The sequence below is a fragment of the Drosophila ananassae genome, chromosome 2L (genome assembly GCF_017639315.1).
Source record: "Drosophila ananassae strain 14024-0371.13 chromosome 2L, ASM1763931v2, whole genome shotgun sequence".
Lineage (NCBI taxonomy): Eukaryota > Metazoa > Arthropoda > Insecta > Diptera > Drosophilidae > Drosophila > Drosophila ananassae.
Window position 1 is genome coordinate 24,924,102 of NC_057927.1, and position 14,129 is coordinate 24,938,230.

The 14,129-nt window shown below is 45.2% G+C and overlaps 4 protein-coding genes across 7 annotated transcripts in view; 1 reads left to right on the plus strand and 3 right to left on the minus strand.

Moving 5' to 3' along the window:
- Positions 1 to 265: 265 nt before the first annotated feature.
- Positions 266 to 2,540, minus strand: LOC6506019 (AP-2 complex subunit mu). The gene is made up of 3 exons (XM_001964750.4): positions 2,081 to 2,540; positions 1,587 to 2,025; positions 266 to 1,474 (listed from the first exon to the last, which is right to left on the minus strand). Exons 1-3 carry the CDS (start codon positions 2,255 to 2,257, stop codon positions 777 to 779), a joined length of 1,314 nt encoding a protein of 437 aa, XP_001964786.1. The 5' UTR covers positions 2,258 to 2,540; the 3' UTR covers positions 266 to 776.
- A 113-nt stretch (positions 2,541 to 2,653) lies between these two features.
- On the plus strand, positions 2,654 to 6,414 carry LOC6505516. The gene is made up of 8 exons (XM_001964749.4): positions 2,654 to 2,933; positions 3,048 to 3,140; positions 3,274 to 3,867; positions 3,926 to 4,264; positions 4,325 to 4,531; positions 4,586 to 5,136; positions 5,195 to 5,270; positions 5,323 to 6,414. The coding sequence occupies exons 1-8, from the start codon at positions 2,772 to 2,774 to the stop codon at positions 6,232 to 6,234; spliced, it is 2,934 nt and encodes a 977-aa protein (XP_001964785.2). The 5' UTR covers positions 2,654 to 2,771; the 3' UTR covers positions 6,235 to 6,414.
- On the minus strand, positions 6,410 to 7,521 carry LOC6506018 (retinol dehydrogenase 7). The gene is made up of 2 exons (XM_001964748.4): positions 7,371 to 7,521; positions 6,410 to 7,304 (listed from the first exon to the last, which is right to left on the minus strand). The coding sequence occupies exons 1-2, from the start codon at positions 7,484 to 7,486 to the stop codon at positions 6,416 to 6,418; spliced, it is 1,005 nt and encodes a 334-aa protein (XP_001964784.1). The 5' UTR covers positions 7,487 to 7,521; the 3' UTR covers positions 6,410 to 6,415.
- A 545-nt stretch (positions 7,522 to 8,066) lies between these two features.
- LOC6506017 (transcription factor kayak) overlaps positions 8,067 to 14,129 on the minus strand; it is a 29,519-nt gene continuing 23,456 nt past the window's right edge. For 2 of the 4 annotated variants that reach the window (XM_014905395.3, XM_001964747.4), the window contains exons 2-3: positions 10,535 to 10,892; positions 8,067 to 10,474 (exon numbers count right to left, since the gene is read on the minus strand). In XM_014905395.3, the coding sequence (XP_014760881.1) occupies positions 9,318 to 10,474; positions 10,535 to 10,892 (1,515 nt within the window). In that variant the 3' untranslated portion in view covers positions 8,067 to 9,317. Of the gene's footprint in view, positions 10,475 to 10,534; positions 10,893 to 10,986; positions 13,447 to 14,129 lie in introns of those variants that run through there. The other 2 variants (XM_032456478.2, XM_044717435.1) reach the window with 2 other exon arrangements.

Sequence of the window (14,129 nt, forward strand, 5' to 3'; positions counted from 1 at the left end):
CATTATTTAGGAAATTTTTACCAATAACGCCAGAGAGAAATAACTCTAGAGCAGATGTGAGTCATAAATTTGAAACTAGTTAGTGCGCTATTGGTAGCTTTGGGGGTTTCCACTAGCGTGGTTCCACTGTGCACACCTGATAGGCGCAAAAGACAGCCCTTATGAGGGCTATTAACTCATATATTTTACATCGCAATCTATCGCAAGATAGCCAATCAATGATATACAAACGACAATGTATGTAAGAGATTCAAAAAACACACAATTAGTATATATATCATGCTATTTATTAAACAATTCGAATATTATTAACACTTGAATATCAATATTGATAGCGCTGACAGAGAGTTTTGGTCTACTAAATACGCTTAGTTGCATTTATCGCCTTTGTTCTTTGCACAATGAAATAATATATAATATTTATGTATATTTATAATAAGATAATACAAATAATAATCAAAAAATTGTGAAACGAGAGCGTGAGATTTGGGGGACGTCCCGCGAGGCGACGATTATAAAAACAACATAGTTTACAGTTACAAGTTAGGGTAAATAATAGTACCTAGTGGTATGTCTATACGGCATATGATATCTGGAACATCCGGAAACTGAGGATATGCCAGAGTTCTGGAACTAATCTTGGAATACATTAACTGCTGGTTCAATTTGATTGAGGAAATACCAATGAATGCGGTACACGTAACACGTTCTCATATTTTCATGTCGGTAAATTCAACTGTGATACCCTTGCTTGTGGATTACTCCAGGCATTCTCACTAACAACGAGTCTCGTAGAGGCCGCTGCGTCCGATGTAGCGCACCCATTTGACAACATCGTGGTCGGAGTAGTTCAGCTTTGGCTCAAACACCTTCAAGTAACGCACCTTAAAGCCGGATGGCGCGAACGGCACTTCGAAGTTCATCGAAATGGGCGGCCGAGTCCACTTCTTCTTGGTGTCTGTTTCGAGCAGTTCAATCTCGGCAGACAACTGAGTCTCCTTCATTCCAGCCATGCGCTTGATCTTCCACACGATGGCGTTCTCCGAGGCCTTATACTTGGCCTTACCCTTCAGGCAGATCAACTGCACGCCAGAAGTGTTAAGCGGTGTCGGGATCTTCACCTCGATCTTCTGGCCCAGGAGCGAGGGCTTGAAGTTGGACTTAAGCACCACCTTCACCTCCATCTTGGTTCGTCCTACCTCTCGCACCAGCGGAATGACTCGGAATGGCAGTGAAATGTCTTTGGTGGTGCGGTAGCGCATCAGTTCGAACTCCCCGTCCGGCGGGATGAAGCTGATCGAGTGCTCCGTCTCGAACTTGCTCAGCTTGACGCACTGATGGAACTGGCAGTCATCGATGACGACGACCGGCTTTCCAGACCGCGAGGTTTCCGCCTCGGAGTTACCGGACAAGCCGCGTCCCTTTGACTCCATCACAATCTTGTCGTTAATGCCAAACTTGCATTCAGGCATGCCTGTAAAGGGGAATTACAATTCTTATACTTTCTTTTGGCTATTAAATGATATTAAAGTATATAAAGTTTAATTTTAAAAGGTTAGTTGCCTTTAATGGTGAAGGTTTCTTACCCGACAGATACGATTTCATAACCACCTTGCCGGCAACATGAGCCGAGAGCACCTGTCCCTGAGGGCTCATAAGTAAGTTTACGTACTCCAGGACGTCCAGGAACAGCTCGTTGCGTCGGTACTTGATGCCCTCTCGCCGCCAGCCGATCTGGCCGGTAACCTGCGATGTGATTTGCATCTGCTCTTCCTTAGTGGCCGACTTGATGCCCTGTTGCGTGATGAACGTCTTCAGGGTTCCAGAATCGGTGTTCTGCGGGTAGCCAAAGTCCAGGATCTCATCCAGCAACTCGTAGATCAGAACGAAGTTGTTCTTGATGTTCTCCTCGGAGATCTTGCCGAAGTACGACTGCATCACCTCGATAATCTTCAGCAGGAACTCAAAAACCATGGCAGCATTCACGTTCTGCTTGGTCACAGCAGCCAGCCAGATATTCGCACGCTGGAAAGAATGGGACAATGAAGGACTATTGATAAGAGGGGATTCAAGTGCCTACCTTGATGTGAAAGAAGCTGGTCCGGGCGATGTTGGTCACTGGAGAGCGAACCTGCTGGCGGGCGTGGATGACGTTGACCCGGAAGGCGTCCACAGCATTTCGGCCGATGTCATCGCGATATACTCGCGAGATGAGCACCTCGCCCTTGTGGTTGTAGACGAACAGGCCGCCGATCATCTTGTGCGCTCTCTGATAGGAGGTCCTGTTTGGGCTAATTGAATCCTTCACGGAGAGTTTGCCACCAACGGAATTGCCAAAAAGAGCTCCAAGCGAAAATTTTTATCAGAAAATCAATTTTCACTCCCCTTTAGTGTGTCCGTAGATCGCAATGCAGAAAATACAAGACTTTTAGTACCATCTTCATGGCGCTAATAAACAAGAATTTATTGTGGACATAATTCATTACAGTTTAATGCTAGCTTAATTTTACGAAATTATTCAAAGTCCGGATGAAACCAAAAGTTCTCTTTAATAGGTTTTTGATATGTACCTTTAACAAAGCAAGCGCTGGAAAGATTCTTAACTACTACCTTTTTAAAAATATACAATATCTGGTCACATTTATAACTTGTACTGGCAACGCTAATTTAGTTCACTGTGCCATAATTTAGAACATCTATTGGGTTGGCATCGCTTTTCCATTATTTGTGGCAACCCTGTTCGAAAAGTATAAAAATTGTAAATAAAAATAATGTTTTGGTCAACGGAACAGGTCGAGGGCATGCTCAACGTGCTCAAGACCTCCACTGACCGTACGGTAATCTACAAATGTTTGGTAAAGCTGCGCACAGATCTGGTTAAAGACAAAACTGGCATTGAATTATTTCGCACTTCTGGTGGTATTCCAGTGATGGTAAGTTTGACATTCACATCGCTCATGTCAATCGGTTTGAGAGCCACTGGCTTGCACAATATAAGATCAAAACCGCAGTTTTGAATCAAATGATAATGAAAGATACTTTCCCAGGTGCGCCTGATAACAAAGCTGAATGAGAAAATAATGGAAGTAGTTCTCAGTATATTGGGAAACTGCTGTACAGACGAGCTGTCGTGTATTGAGGTGAGTAATGCTTGTATTTTCATTCTGATAGTGCAACTGAAACGGGTTTCGCATTTAAACCCAATAAGTTACATTTAAAAATGAATTATTTCTTCGATATATTCTATTCCCACTCTATTGTCTGCATTTTTAGGCCGTGGATCTTAAAGTAATCTCCCCATTGGTGACCATTTTGAAAACCATTCCCAACCCGGTCATCCAATGCCGCGCCTGCCGTATGCTGGGGAACTTGGCCAAAAGCAAGAAGGCGGCTCAGTACCTACAAGTGCACTATGCGGCCATTGCCCCCGCCATCTGCCACATTATCGAATCAACCAGCGCCGTGCAGACCCGCATCATGGCATTCCGCGTCTGCCGCTTCCTGCTGGCCAGCAGCCAGTTTCTCAAACACTTTCTCATGGCCAACGGGTTCATGCAGCTGATGCGGATATTTGTGGCCGTGATGAAAAACGATGAGGTGCCCAAGGAGCCCATACCGGACATTGAGGTGTCAACGCTGATCGGACTCAAAAGAAACCAGCACCGTGAGAAATACTTCGAGGAGGTGGCCCGCAATCTGGAGGGAGTGCGTAGTGACATATTCGATTATCAAATGTTGAAGAACACAAAGAGGAATTATGACTACGCCGTTCCCAAGGACAACGAATCTGCCGTAGAGCTGGCTCATGAGATTTTAAAATGTCTGGTGCTGATATCCGCACAGCAGATTGGCATGAAGGCCTGGGAGGTAACTCGATTAAATCAAAAAGTTAATAAATAACACCTAAAATCCCTTTTTTAAACAGTCCATTTCCCGAAACACTTCACTGGCAACTATAGTGTGCTTCGTCAAGGAAGATGGTGACCAGCGGGCGGCTGCATTAAAGATCCTTTCCAACTTTTGCAAGGATCCCTGCGCCTTCTATATGCTAAGCACCGCCGATGCCATTGTGGCTGCCTGTGAGATGCTAATGGCAGTCAACATGGCGAAGCCACTCACGGAGAGCGAAGTCCGGCACTGCATTAACATTATATCCACCCTGTCCACCGATGCCTGCAGCCGCTCCAAGATCAGACGATGTGGAGCTTTGCGTAAGCTGGTGGCTTTAATACGGGACTCGAATTCTCAAAGCGAGCGATCTTCGGCAAGAAACAGACAGCTTCTTAGTTTTAAAACAAAAAATTAATTCTTTTTTAACCCACAGCTCTTTCACATACTCATCAACTTTCAATATGACAACTTAAGCATGGAACTGATGCTGTACGAGGGCCTGGTGCCCATGCTGGTGCGGGAACTGAATGATTATCTGACCAGCGACGATGATCATCACAAGCGTCGCCGAGAGGAGAGATTGCAAGGCGGCAAGAAACGAAAGCTAACAGATCCTACTTCGCCAGAGATGCTAAGCAAGGTATGTTATAAAATAACTACGCTTTTATATATAATTTGTAATATTTTTTTTTAGTTTTCCAAAACTCACGATACTTTAGGTTCAGATTTTGATTCACCCAGCAGTTCGCCTCGGTCATATCGCACCACAAGTCCGTGCAGCTCCCGCAGCATGTCACCCATCTGCAAGGATCTGCTGACCAACGACGACGATGACAACTACTCACCTGCCTGCAGTGACGACGACGATGACGATGATGACACCACCAATAGCACATCCAATGTCGATACTAAAGACCGCCGCATAGCCGCCAATCGGGCGCAAGCCTCAAATGTATTGGATATTTTGAAACTAATCGATGAGGGCAGCGAACCCATCGAAGACACTCTCTCCGACAAGGAAGACTTCGAAGAGCTGAGTTCCGACGTGCCGCCTAAGCTAGGACCTTTCCGAAATGAGGCTGGTGATACCATTGACATTATAGAGAATCTTATATATCGCATCACGCTGATGGTGAACAAGCGAGTGGAGCTGGGAAAGCCAGAGACGCTAGACACGCTCATTAGAGCCATAAACTTATTTGGAGCCAACAACAATTTTGCCAATGCCCTGACGAATATACTCCTGTAAGTTTAAGGATGAAATAAGGTAGAATCTCCTCTTAAAGTATCATTTTATTCACAGGGAGAGCCAGTTTTTTGCCCAGATCATTAAGCACGGCGTGGTCCATCAGCTTTATCAACTTACAAAAGTGGAGGAGGTGGGTATACAAAAAAAATATATATTCTGGTGTACTTATTATCCTGTTTCAGATGCGCAAGGATGGGTTCGCTTTCCTGGAGACCCTCACCAATGTGGGAGAATCAAACTATGGCAAGGAGGAGTTGGTTCGACTGCTGCGGTGTGACGACATCAATGCCCAACAGCGGGCAGCCATCTCGGTGGCCCACATCATCAGAAGCCATCGGCTTCTATACCAATTTCTTTACGATGGCAACGCCCTGACCCTGCTCTTTGACCTGCTCCTGCGCAAAAAGAGTGAGGATCGCTATGCCGACGAAGCCGCGGATGCTGTAACTGCCATGTCTCGCTACACCTTGGGAATTGGACTGCCGGAGATAGACGTTGAGGAGAGCTCCAATGCCATTTGCTCCCAACAGATAAGTGATTCAACGCCAATGCATGAACAATGCGATATGCGATTCTTGGTCGGTGGGGAGGGTGACAACATCCTCAAAATTGGATTCAACAAGCAGTTGCTTTGCGACTCGAGTGAGGTGTTCAACAAGATGCTGAACAGCGACTTTCGAGAGGGGCACGATGGCGAGATTCAGTTGCAGGAATACTCGGCCAGCGGCCTGCGTTACTTTTTGCATTTAATTGGTTGCCACAAACGGCACCTAGCCGAAACAAACTATCCCGCCCTGCTGCAGGCCTTCGAAATGTCGCGGGTTTACATAATACCCGAGATGGAGAGTGCCCTGCAGGAGCGCCTTATTCAGTTCCTGGACGCCAAGAACTGTTTGCGCCTACTGGAGTGGGCGCTTAAGAATTACCACTCCGAGCTGACGGAGACGGCAATATGCTACTACCTCAGCTCTGCACTGCCAGCCCAGGAGAAGCAGTTACTGTTCCGCACCGCCGAGGACTCCGTCTATGCCAGCGAGTGGTTCCAGCTGCTCAATGAAGCTGTCTTCGAACGGTGCCGGAGCACTGGTTATTGAAACCCTTAACCTTCTACACCCCAGTTGCGTTCTGTGATCGTCTTGCCCTTTTGATTAAATTTTTGTTTTTGTGGAAAATGGTTCCATTTCCTGGACTCGATAGGATTTATTAACCACAACTCTATCCAAGTATTCCAATGTGCTACAATGTAAATGTTAATAAAATAGACTACGTATTTACCTAAGTGGATTGCTTTCTGGTGGACTCGTATGTGGGCATGGCACAGAAACGAACTGCCAGCCAGTCCACAAGGGGCGTGGGACAGATCCCGAAGAGCCATCGGTACAGGCGATATCGCCAGGGCTCCTCTATGTAGATGCTTAAGGGCTGGCAGTTGGTCACGGCATCCTTGAATTTCGCCAGCAAGGATTCGTTTTTCAGTTGGTTGGGAGCCTTGAAGCCGGAGAGGATTTTCAGGTAGGCATTGAAGGACTCGAAGTAGGAGTCGTACAGAGCATGCTGCTCCTCGCTGAAGGCCTGTCTCATCTTATCGGCGTGCTGCTGCTGGCGGGCTGCAATGTTGCTATCAAGGACAAAGGAACCGGGCACGAAGTTGACTACCTCCACGCCGTATTGCTGGAGTTCCACGCGGAGGGAGTTCGTCCAGAATCGCAGAGCTGCTTTCGAAGCGGCATAGGGCCCCATGGCCGGAAGAGCCTGAAGTCCACAGTGGCTGGTCACGTTGATAATCCTGCCCTGCTGTTGGCGCAGCAATGGCAGCAGTTCCCGGGTCAGTCGCATGGTGCCCAGAAGATTGCAATTGATCTGCATCTCGATCTGTTCGGGCAACTGCCACTCGAACTCCCCGAAGCACATGACACCCGCATTGTTCACCAGAGCTTTCAGCTGATACTCCGGATTCCTTGACAGTAAGTCCTTCAGCTGTTGGTGGATCAGCTGGATGGAATCGGTTTTCAATAGATCCAATTCCAGCGTATGCATTCTGGACTCTCCGTCCCGGGAGGTGCTCAGCTGCTGCAGCAGTTTGGCGCCTTCCGACTTGAGATTGTGGCAACAGGAAACCACCGTCATGTGCAGGGAATCGTGGCAATACACGGCCAGGGAGTGGCTATCCAGAGACAGTGATAAGAGCCAGTTAGTACTTTGAACTGGGAGTCAGGTTCAGTTACCTTACCCGAGGCCCGAGTCGCAGCCCGTAATGAGCACCACATGCCGGCTATCGACCTTCAACTGTTTTCGACCCAGTCCCAGGGTTCGTCGCAGGGCACTTAGGAAATGGCTACCGCTCATATCGCCAGTTCTCGGATAACTGAAAATGAAACAAAGAGTCGGGTTGTCGGTTGTCGGTGCACCGAAAACACCAGATCCCAAATAATGCAAAATAAGGCAAACCCGAAAATGAATATATGTATGGATGTTCAGGCGAGAATGTATGTAACCATTATCTGTGCCTCAATGGAGGAGTATAGCCGTGTTTACCTGCTCTTTAGGCTGGTCCTTAATTAGCTGAAAATTTAAACTAAAAACAAAACTGACAACATCTCAAGTAATGAATAATAATGAATTATTCAAGATATTTTGTAGTGTTTTAGAGTTATAAGATTTCTATTTTACGATTTTCTCCATTCTTTTTTTTTTGAATTTAATTACATTTTTAAATTATCTATAACTGATACTTTTGAAAATTAAAATTATAAGAATATTTGTATATAAAAAACTTGTTCAATGTCTATTTGTAGTCTCAGTTTATCAAATATTTACCTGCTCAGCTTACCTGACGATAAGCCGCAATTTGCAAGTCATGAAAATTCCGCTCTTCCTTTCGTTTTGTTTTGAATTTTAAAACAAAAAAACATAAGAAAACACTTTATTTTTAGGTTTTTCGGTATTTTTATTTTATTTTATTTCATTCCTTGTCAATTTTGGTGTTGTCTGTCCTTATAAGTGCATTTAATTTGTGGCCCCTGATGGCCACCTGGCTTCAAATTGGATAGATCCTTTAACAGTTTCGAAATATATATTTAGAATTCACTATGGAAACTTGCGAGAGTTGATTTGACCTGATTCTGATTCTGAATAATCATATTTTAGATAATACATAGTTATATTAAATAATTGCTTTGCTTTTGTCATTTCTTATAAATGGTATTTGAAAATAGCGCACTCGTTGCGTTTAGTAAAAATATATTTGGGTTTTCCTACTGCAGCTTACAGAATACAATAAGTATATTATATCATTTCACATTTGCTTTTACTTTTGCTTTTCCCAATATAAAACTTTGCTCAACTCTGCGATTATTGTTTAGCTTTAAACATACATATATATATATATATTTATATAAAGTGGTTGCATTTCTTAATTCTCTCTCAAGGCATTGTATTTAGTTTGTAGTTTGAATCTATATATATGTCTATATATATACTTCTGTTACGCATTCCGTTTAAATGTACAATTTTAAAACCGACTTAGTTCTTTTCATTAGACGCTTTCTTTACTGCTCCTGTTTTGCTTTCTACTTTCGTTTTAATTGTTATCCGTTTGTATTCGTTTTTTTGTTTTGTTTTTTGTTTTTATAATAAATATCACAACGCATCCTTCAAATCTACACATCATCATATTACCCTTATCATTCAAACGCCAACCCTCTCTGTCCAAGGCCCTGTCCTGTCCTCAGGTCAGAGGGCGGGCGCCTGGCATTAATTATGCATCGTCGCTTCGATCGTCGCATTTATATTTTTTGAAAATATACAACACGCAAATGAAAAGGTTTGAAAATTGCACAAATTACAAGTACATAACATATGTAGCTCGGCGTATGTAAAAAGACATAGCAAAATCATAAATTAACCATAATAAAGATAATAATACAAAAACATTAAAGTTACAAAAACGAAAACAAAATATTCGTTACGGTTTACGGTTTACGCTTTAAAATTACAAAATGAAAACATCTCCTACAACTAGAAAAATGTTTTGTTGGTTTTCTTTCGCTCTTTGCTTTAGCAAGTATAGATATAATCGCTACTCTCAATTATATAAAACTTAACTTAATCCTGACTCGACTCCACTACACGGACTTCATCCGGCCCGGTCCCAGCATCTGTCCCGGCCCCCGTCCGGTTATAAGCTGACCAGCTTCGACGGCTCGGCGGTGGGCGTGGGCAGCTCCAGGGGATGCTTGTTCTGCGAGGGCACCAGCGGCCCCGATACCGGTGTCAGTCCGGTGCCACCGTCCATCAGCGAATCAAAGTTGAAGCCCGTGGTTGGTGTCTGGATGGGCACGCCCTGGATGTGCGTCGGTCCCGATCCGGGCATCTTGTTGTGGTTGCTGGTCAGGTTCAGATGCATCTGCGGGACGAAGGGTCGTTGCACGGCCAGCGTGTTGGGCCGCTCCTTGGGCTTGTTCAGTTCGTTCAACGTGGGGCTGTTCATGCTGCCCTTTGTGGTGGTGATGGGGTAGGCGCTACCAAAGCCACCGGGCGCGGTGCTCGCAATGGGCGTTTGCAGTGATCCGGACGAGACGCCGGTGGGCGTCATCAGGGTGGACATGGGCGGCAAGGGGAATCGCTTGCTGGGCGGAGGGCCGTCCTGATCCAAAAGGCAACTCGAGTCCAGGCCACCGTCCAGCGGCTCGTCCTTAATCTGGGGCTTGAGATCGAGCGGCGAGTTACTCCGGCCGGTGGAGTTCAGAGAGGCGTCCAATCCCGTAATGGTGCCGTTGCTGCTGTCGTTGCTGTTGTTGTTATGGTGGCTGCTCGAGCCGCTGTCGCAGCTGCCGGCACTTGGGAGGCCGACCGGAGCAATCAGGCCGTTGCAGGTGGTCACGCTCAGCAGATCGGTGCGGATCTTTTGGCAGGAGGAATGGTGGGCACGCAGGAAAAACTCCAGCTGGTTCTTGACGTCTGTCAGCGTCTCCATTTCCTTCTTCAGCCCGTCGCGCTTCTTCTCCAGCTGCTCCACCTCGTAGGTGAGCTCATTGGTCTGGTCCACTCGTCGCTTGCGGCATCGAGCCGCCGCCTGCTTGTTCCTCTCCCGGCGTATGCGACGCTTCTCCTCCTCCTCGGGCGACATGTTGGTGTTCCGGTTGGGACGTCTGCCGCCTCCGCGACGCGCTGGCGTGGCACTGTTTGAGGTATTCGTGTTGCTGCCCTGGGTGGATCCCCTTCCGGCGTTAATCCCCGCCAGAACGTTGGTAAAGTTGTTGGCACCACCACCGTTGACGCTGCTGCCCGCCATGTGGCCATTTTGGTACGAGGTGCTGTCCGTATGGGCACTTGCTACAGAAAACAAAGATTGGATTAGAAATCTATACTGAATGGATAATTTCTATAGCTTACAAGTATCGGTTGTGTCCTGATCCTCGTTGTTCTGCGCATCAGCCCAGGAGGCGTTGGAGTTGTCGGAATCGGTTCCCTGCAGCGCGCTGTTCACTTCATAGGGAAGCTGGCTGATCATCGGGTTGACCACGCCCACCACGGTGGCCGTGGCTGTGGTGGTCGGGACGTTGGTCACTCCGTTGCCATTGTTGCCGCCGGGCATGAGACCCAGTGGTGGTGGCTTGAAGGTGGCCTGGTATGGAGTTCCTGGGTCGTTGGTCAGCTCGAAGAAGGCTTCCTGCAGGCTGCGCGTTGTTGTGGGCGTCAGCGTGGGCGTGGTCAGCGTTGGAGCCAACTGAATGCCATCGAAGGTGCCGAGCTGTAAAAAAAAACAATAATTTCTTTTTAGTTTTCCTCCTTTTTTGTTGAAAATAATTAAATAATAATTTATAATTTTTATAAATCATACGCACTGTTGCCATTTTTGGAAAAACTAATTTTCAACTAAAGGGGTGTCTGTATATATGTATTTATATATAACCATGTGAGAGACAAATGTTTAGTTTATTTTCTTGGCAAGAAGAGGGAAAACACGAGAGAGAGCCACCAACCAATCCATCACTTTGTTTATAAAGCCACCCATCACCCCACAGCACCCTCCCTTCTTATGCTTTTTTTATCTATTTCCGTCGATGAATAAGTACACGCATACGCTGCCAATTGTTTCCCGCCCAATTTCCCCACACAAATTTCGATAATCATAATCAAACAATTATCGATATTGGCCAGGTAGGTACCTGCTGCATAAAAAGCTCGCTGGCTAGAAAACTGGCAATTTCACTTGCGTCCATTGCAAAATGATCGTTGTTTTCTGTTTTAGTTGCTCCTGAATCAGTACATGTTGTTGCTGTCGTTGGAACTATCCCATGTTGTTGCTGCTCTTGCTGTTGCTGCTGCTGCTGCGGTTGTTGTTGTTGTTGATAATAATTATTAGTCGAGCAATTATTATTATTATTATTATACTCCTGCTGATGTTGGCTAAAAAAGTTCTGCATTTGGCACATGGCGGCCATGGCAGCAGCATTGCAGTTGCCATTGCTGTTGCTGTTGCTGTTGCTGTCGCTGCTGGTGTTGCTGTTATTAGCGTAGGCAGCAATATTGCCATAAGCATTGCCGTTGCCGTTGCCGTTGCCGTTGCCGTTGCTGTTGCTGTTGCGCATTGTAAAGCAGTTGTTGGCGGCATTGTTGTTGCCAAATGATTGCCTCAACTGCTGTTGTTGTTCCTGCTGCTGTTGCTGTTGCTGGTGATGTTGCTGCTGCTGCTGTTGCTGCTGGTAGGCTGGCTGCGTGGGCAGTTGCCGTTGCTGACGTAACATTTGCTGCTCCGGCTGCTGATGCTGATGCAGATGCTGCTGTTGCAGTTGCAACTGTTGCTGCTGGGCAAAGTGCAACGATTGATGGTAGTAAGGACGGTAGCACGCATTATGCGCTCTACCATTGAGATTTTTCATCATTTGTTTCGTTCTTCTCTGTATGCTCCTAATTCCTAAAATCTATTCTTAAATATTAAGTATACGCACTGGTGTTGCGTATACGCACAGTTGGGCGGCTGACTAGTAAACGTTATGCGGACTGCTTAGTCTAACGGTACTCTAATACAACAAATTCGACAACAATGATATACTATGATATAAAATCAACAAAAACAATGTTAGCTATAGCTATAGTGGCTAAATGAAAATCTTTTAAAATTCTATTTACAAAAGTCACTTTTCCTCGCTTGGAGTGGAAAAGTGTTATTTACTTTTTTAACAAATGTGATGATCCTTTTTTGTCTTTATGGTTCTTGTTGTTGTCGCAGTTTATTTGTTGTTCTTGTTGTTGTTCTTCTTACAAAAATTCGTTCGTTTTTGGTTGTGGTTTCTTTATTTATATATATTCTTTATATATATTTCGTTATTCTGCGTTGGCTTTAAATAAGGTTCGATTTTAGCTGCGAGCAGAGTTCGTTGTGACGTATATTATTAATATATGTATATTCGTTGTTCGGTTTCTTAGTTCTTGATGTTTTTTCTGACCTGTTCGGGCGGTCTTAAGCGCTTAACGATAAGCTTCCGTTGATTTCGCAAAGGATTGAAATCTGTATTCCGCACGGCCAGAGCGCTCATAATCGACTCGATTTATCTTGAGGCTTTAGTTCTAATGGCTCGTGCTCAGTTCACTGCCCAGCAAAGGCACTGTACTATCCAAAAAAAAAGTATATTTATTTGATAAAATTCGTATGATGTAATTATGGACCGCCTGAGCTTGAGCCTTGTGCCAGTTTCGAGCAAGCATTCAATTAATGCCACATTAGTTTTTTGGGAGAAACACGAATTTGTATTTTATTTTCCTTCGACGGGCAACGCCTCTCAAAGTTATTCCACCCTTTTGGCTTTGGCCAACAGTTCGCTTTTATTTCCCAAATATATATACAAGTTTTCGCTATATATAATTATATATGTAAGTGGCTATAGGTGGGTATATATTTTGATTCTGCTGCTGCTCTAAAATCCACGCGGCATGCAACCCAAACTGAAAACTAAGAAAATGTGCGTCGTTTTGTGTTGTTGATGTGGTTGTTCCTTTTATTCCGCTTGAAATATACGTGTATATTTAATTTTTGCTCGATTCGTTGTTGTTTCTTTGTTGAAAATTCGTTTTTGGCAATGCACGCGCGCTAAAAACAAAACGACAATTGCAATTTCTGCTTCTAGCCACAATTTCCAAATATATATATATTCGTTTCGTTTCGTTTTTCGACGTTCGACGTTCGAGGTTCGAGATTCGCACAATTCGAGAAAAAAGCGCGCGCGCGATCGCTTTTAATTGTTAGATATTTTCTAAACTTCGATGGTTCGTTGTTCGTTTGCGACTGAATCTGGCGAGCGAAATTGGCAACACTCAAGATCGCGATCACGCCGTACCTCAATACGTATATATATCTATTTATCTGAAAGCAGAGAACCCGGAGAGAGAATCAGCATCTATGGGTGTGTGCCGACGACCACCGTACTGCTCCTCCGTCCGCCAACGGACGACCCGCGAGTTGTTTGCTCAAATTAGAAGACAACCACTAAGAAAATCAAATAATTTTAAATGCTGGCTGCTCTTAATTGAGCGACTGCCCACACGGACTACGGATCGGTGGTGCGGCCTACGCTCCCCATAAAAGTTATAGCAGATACTATCCGATATATAGTGTATATGGGTAGTCTGCCATACACCCTGCTCCGGCTGATGTGCATCTGCTCGCGTGTAGGCTATTTCCGATTTGTCGATTTTCCGATTTTTACAGTCAGCCGCTTTCCATTGAAACGCTTTTTATTCGGCCATAAATTAACGTCTACAGCCGCTCAATGTCCGAGAGAATTTCGGCGAAATCATTTGGCACAAGTTATGGCCCGGCCGATACACATGAGAATAATACAGAATGAATATATATTTATAGCGAACATCCGTACATCCGTACACCCGTCCACCCTGTCACATCTGACAGATGCGATGGCGGAACAGGTGTGGGTGCGTGTAGAAACTAACTGTAGAGACCCCCTGTCTCGGCGAGTTGTTTATTTAT

What these genes read in the sequence shown, in the direction of transcription:
- LOC6506019 (XM_001964750.4), bottom strand. Translation starts at nt 2,257, where the DNA reads ATGATCGGCGGCCTGTTCGTCTACAACCACAAGGGCGAGGTGCTCATC. An exon ending in CCAGCTTCTTTCACATCAAG is followed by an intron (nt 2,026 to 2,080) that starts GTAGGCACTTGA and finishes CATTCTTTCCAG; the next exon opens with CGTGCGAATATCTGGCTGGC. An exon ending in TATGAAATCGTATCTGTCGG is followed by an intron (nt 1,475 to 1,586) that starts GTAAGAAACCTT and finishes TCCCCTTTACAG; the next exon opens with GCATGCCTGAATGCAAGTTT.
- LOC6505516 (XM_001964749.4), top strand. Translation starts at nt 2,772, where the DNA reads ATGTTTTGGTCAACGGAACAGGTCGAGGGCATGCTCAACGTGCTCAAG. An exon ending in CTGGTGGTATTCCAGTGATG is followed by an intron (nt 2,934 to 3,047) that starts GTAAGTTTGACA and finishes ATACTTTCCCAG; the next exon opens with GTGCGCCTGATAACAAAGCT. An exon ending in GCCCTGACGAATATACTCCT is followed by an intron (nt 5,137 to 5,194) that starts GTAAGTTTAAGG and finishes TTTTATTCACAG; the next exon opens with GGAGAGCCAGTTTTTTGCCC.
- LOC6506018 (XM_001964748.4), bottom strand. Translation starts at nt 7,486, where the DNA reads ATGAGCGGTAGCCATTTCCTAAGTGCCCTGCGACGAACCCTGGGACTG. An exon ending in GGCTGCGACTCGGGCCTCGG is followed by an intron (nt 7,305 to 7,370) that starts GTAAGGTAACTG and finishes GTCTCTGGATAG; the next exon opens with CCACTCCCTGGCCGTGTATT.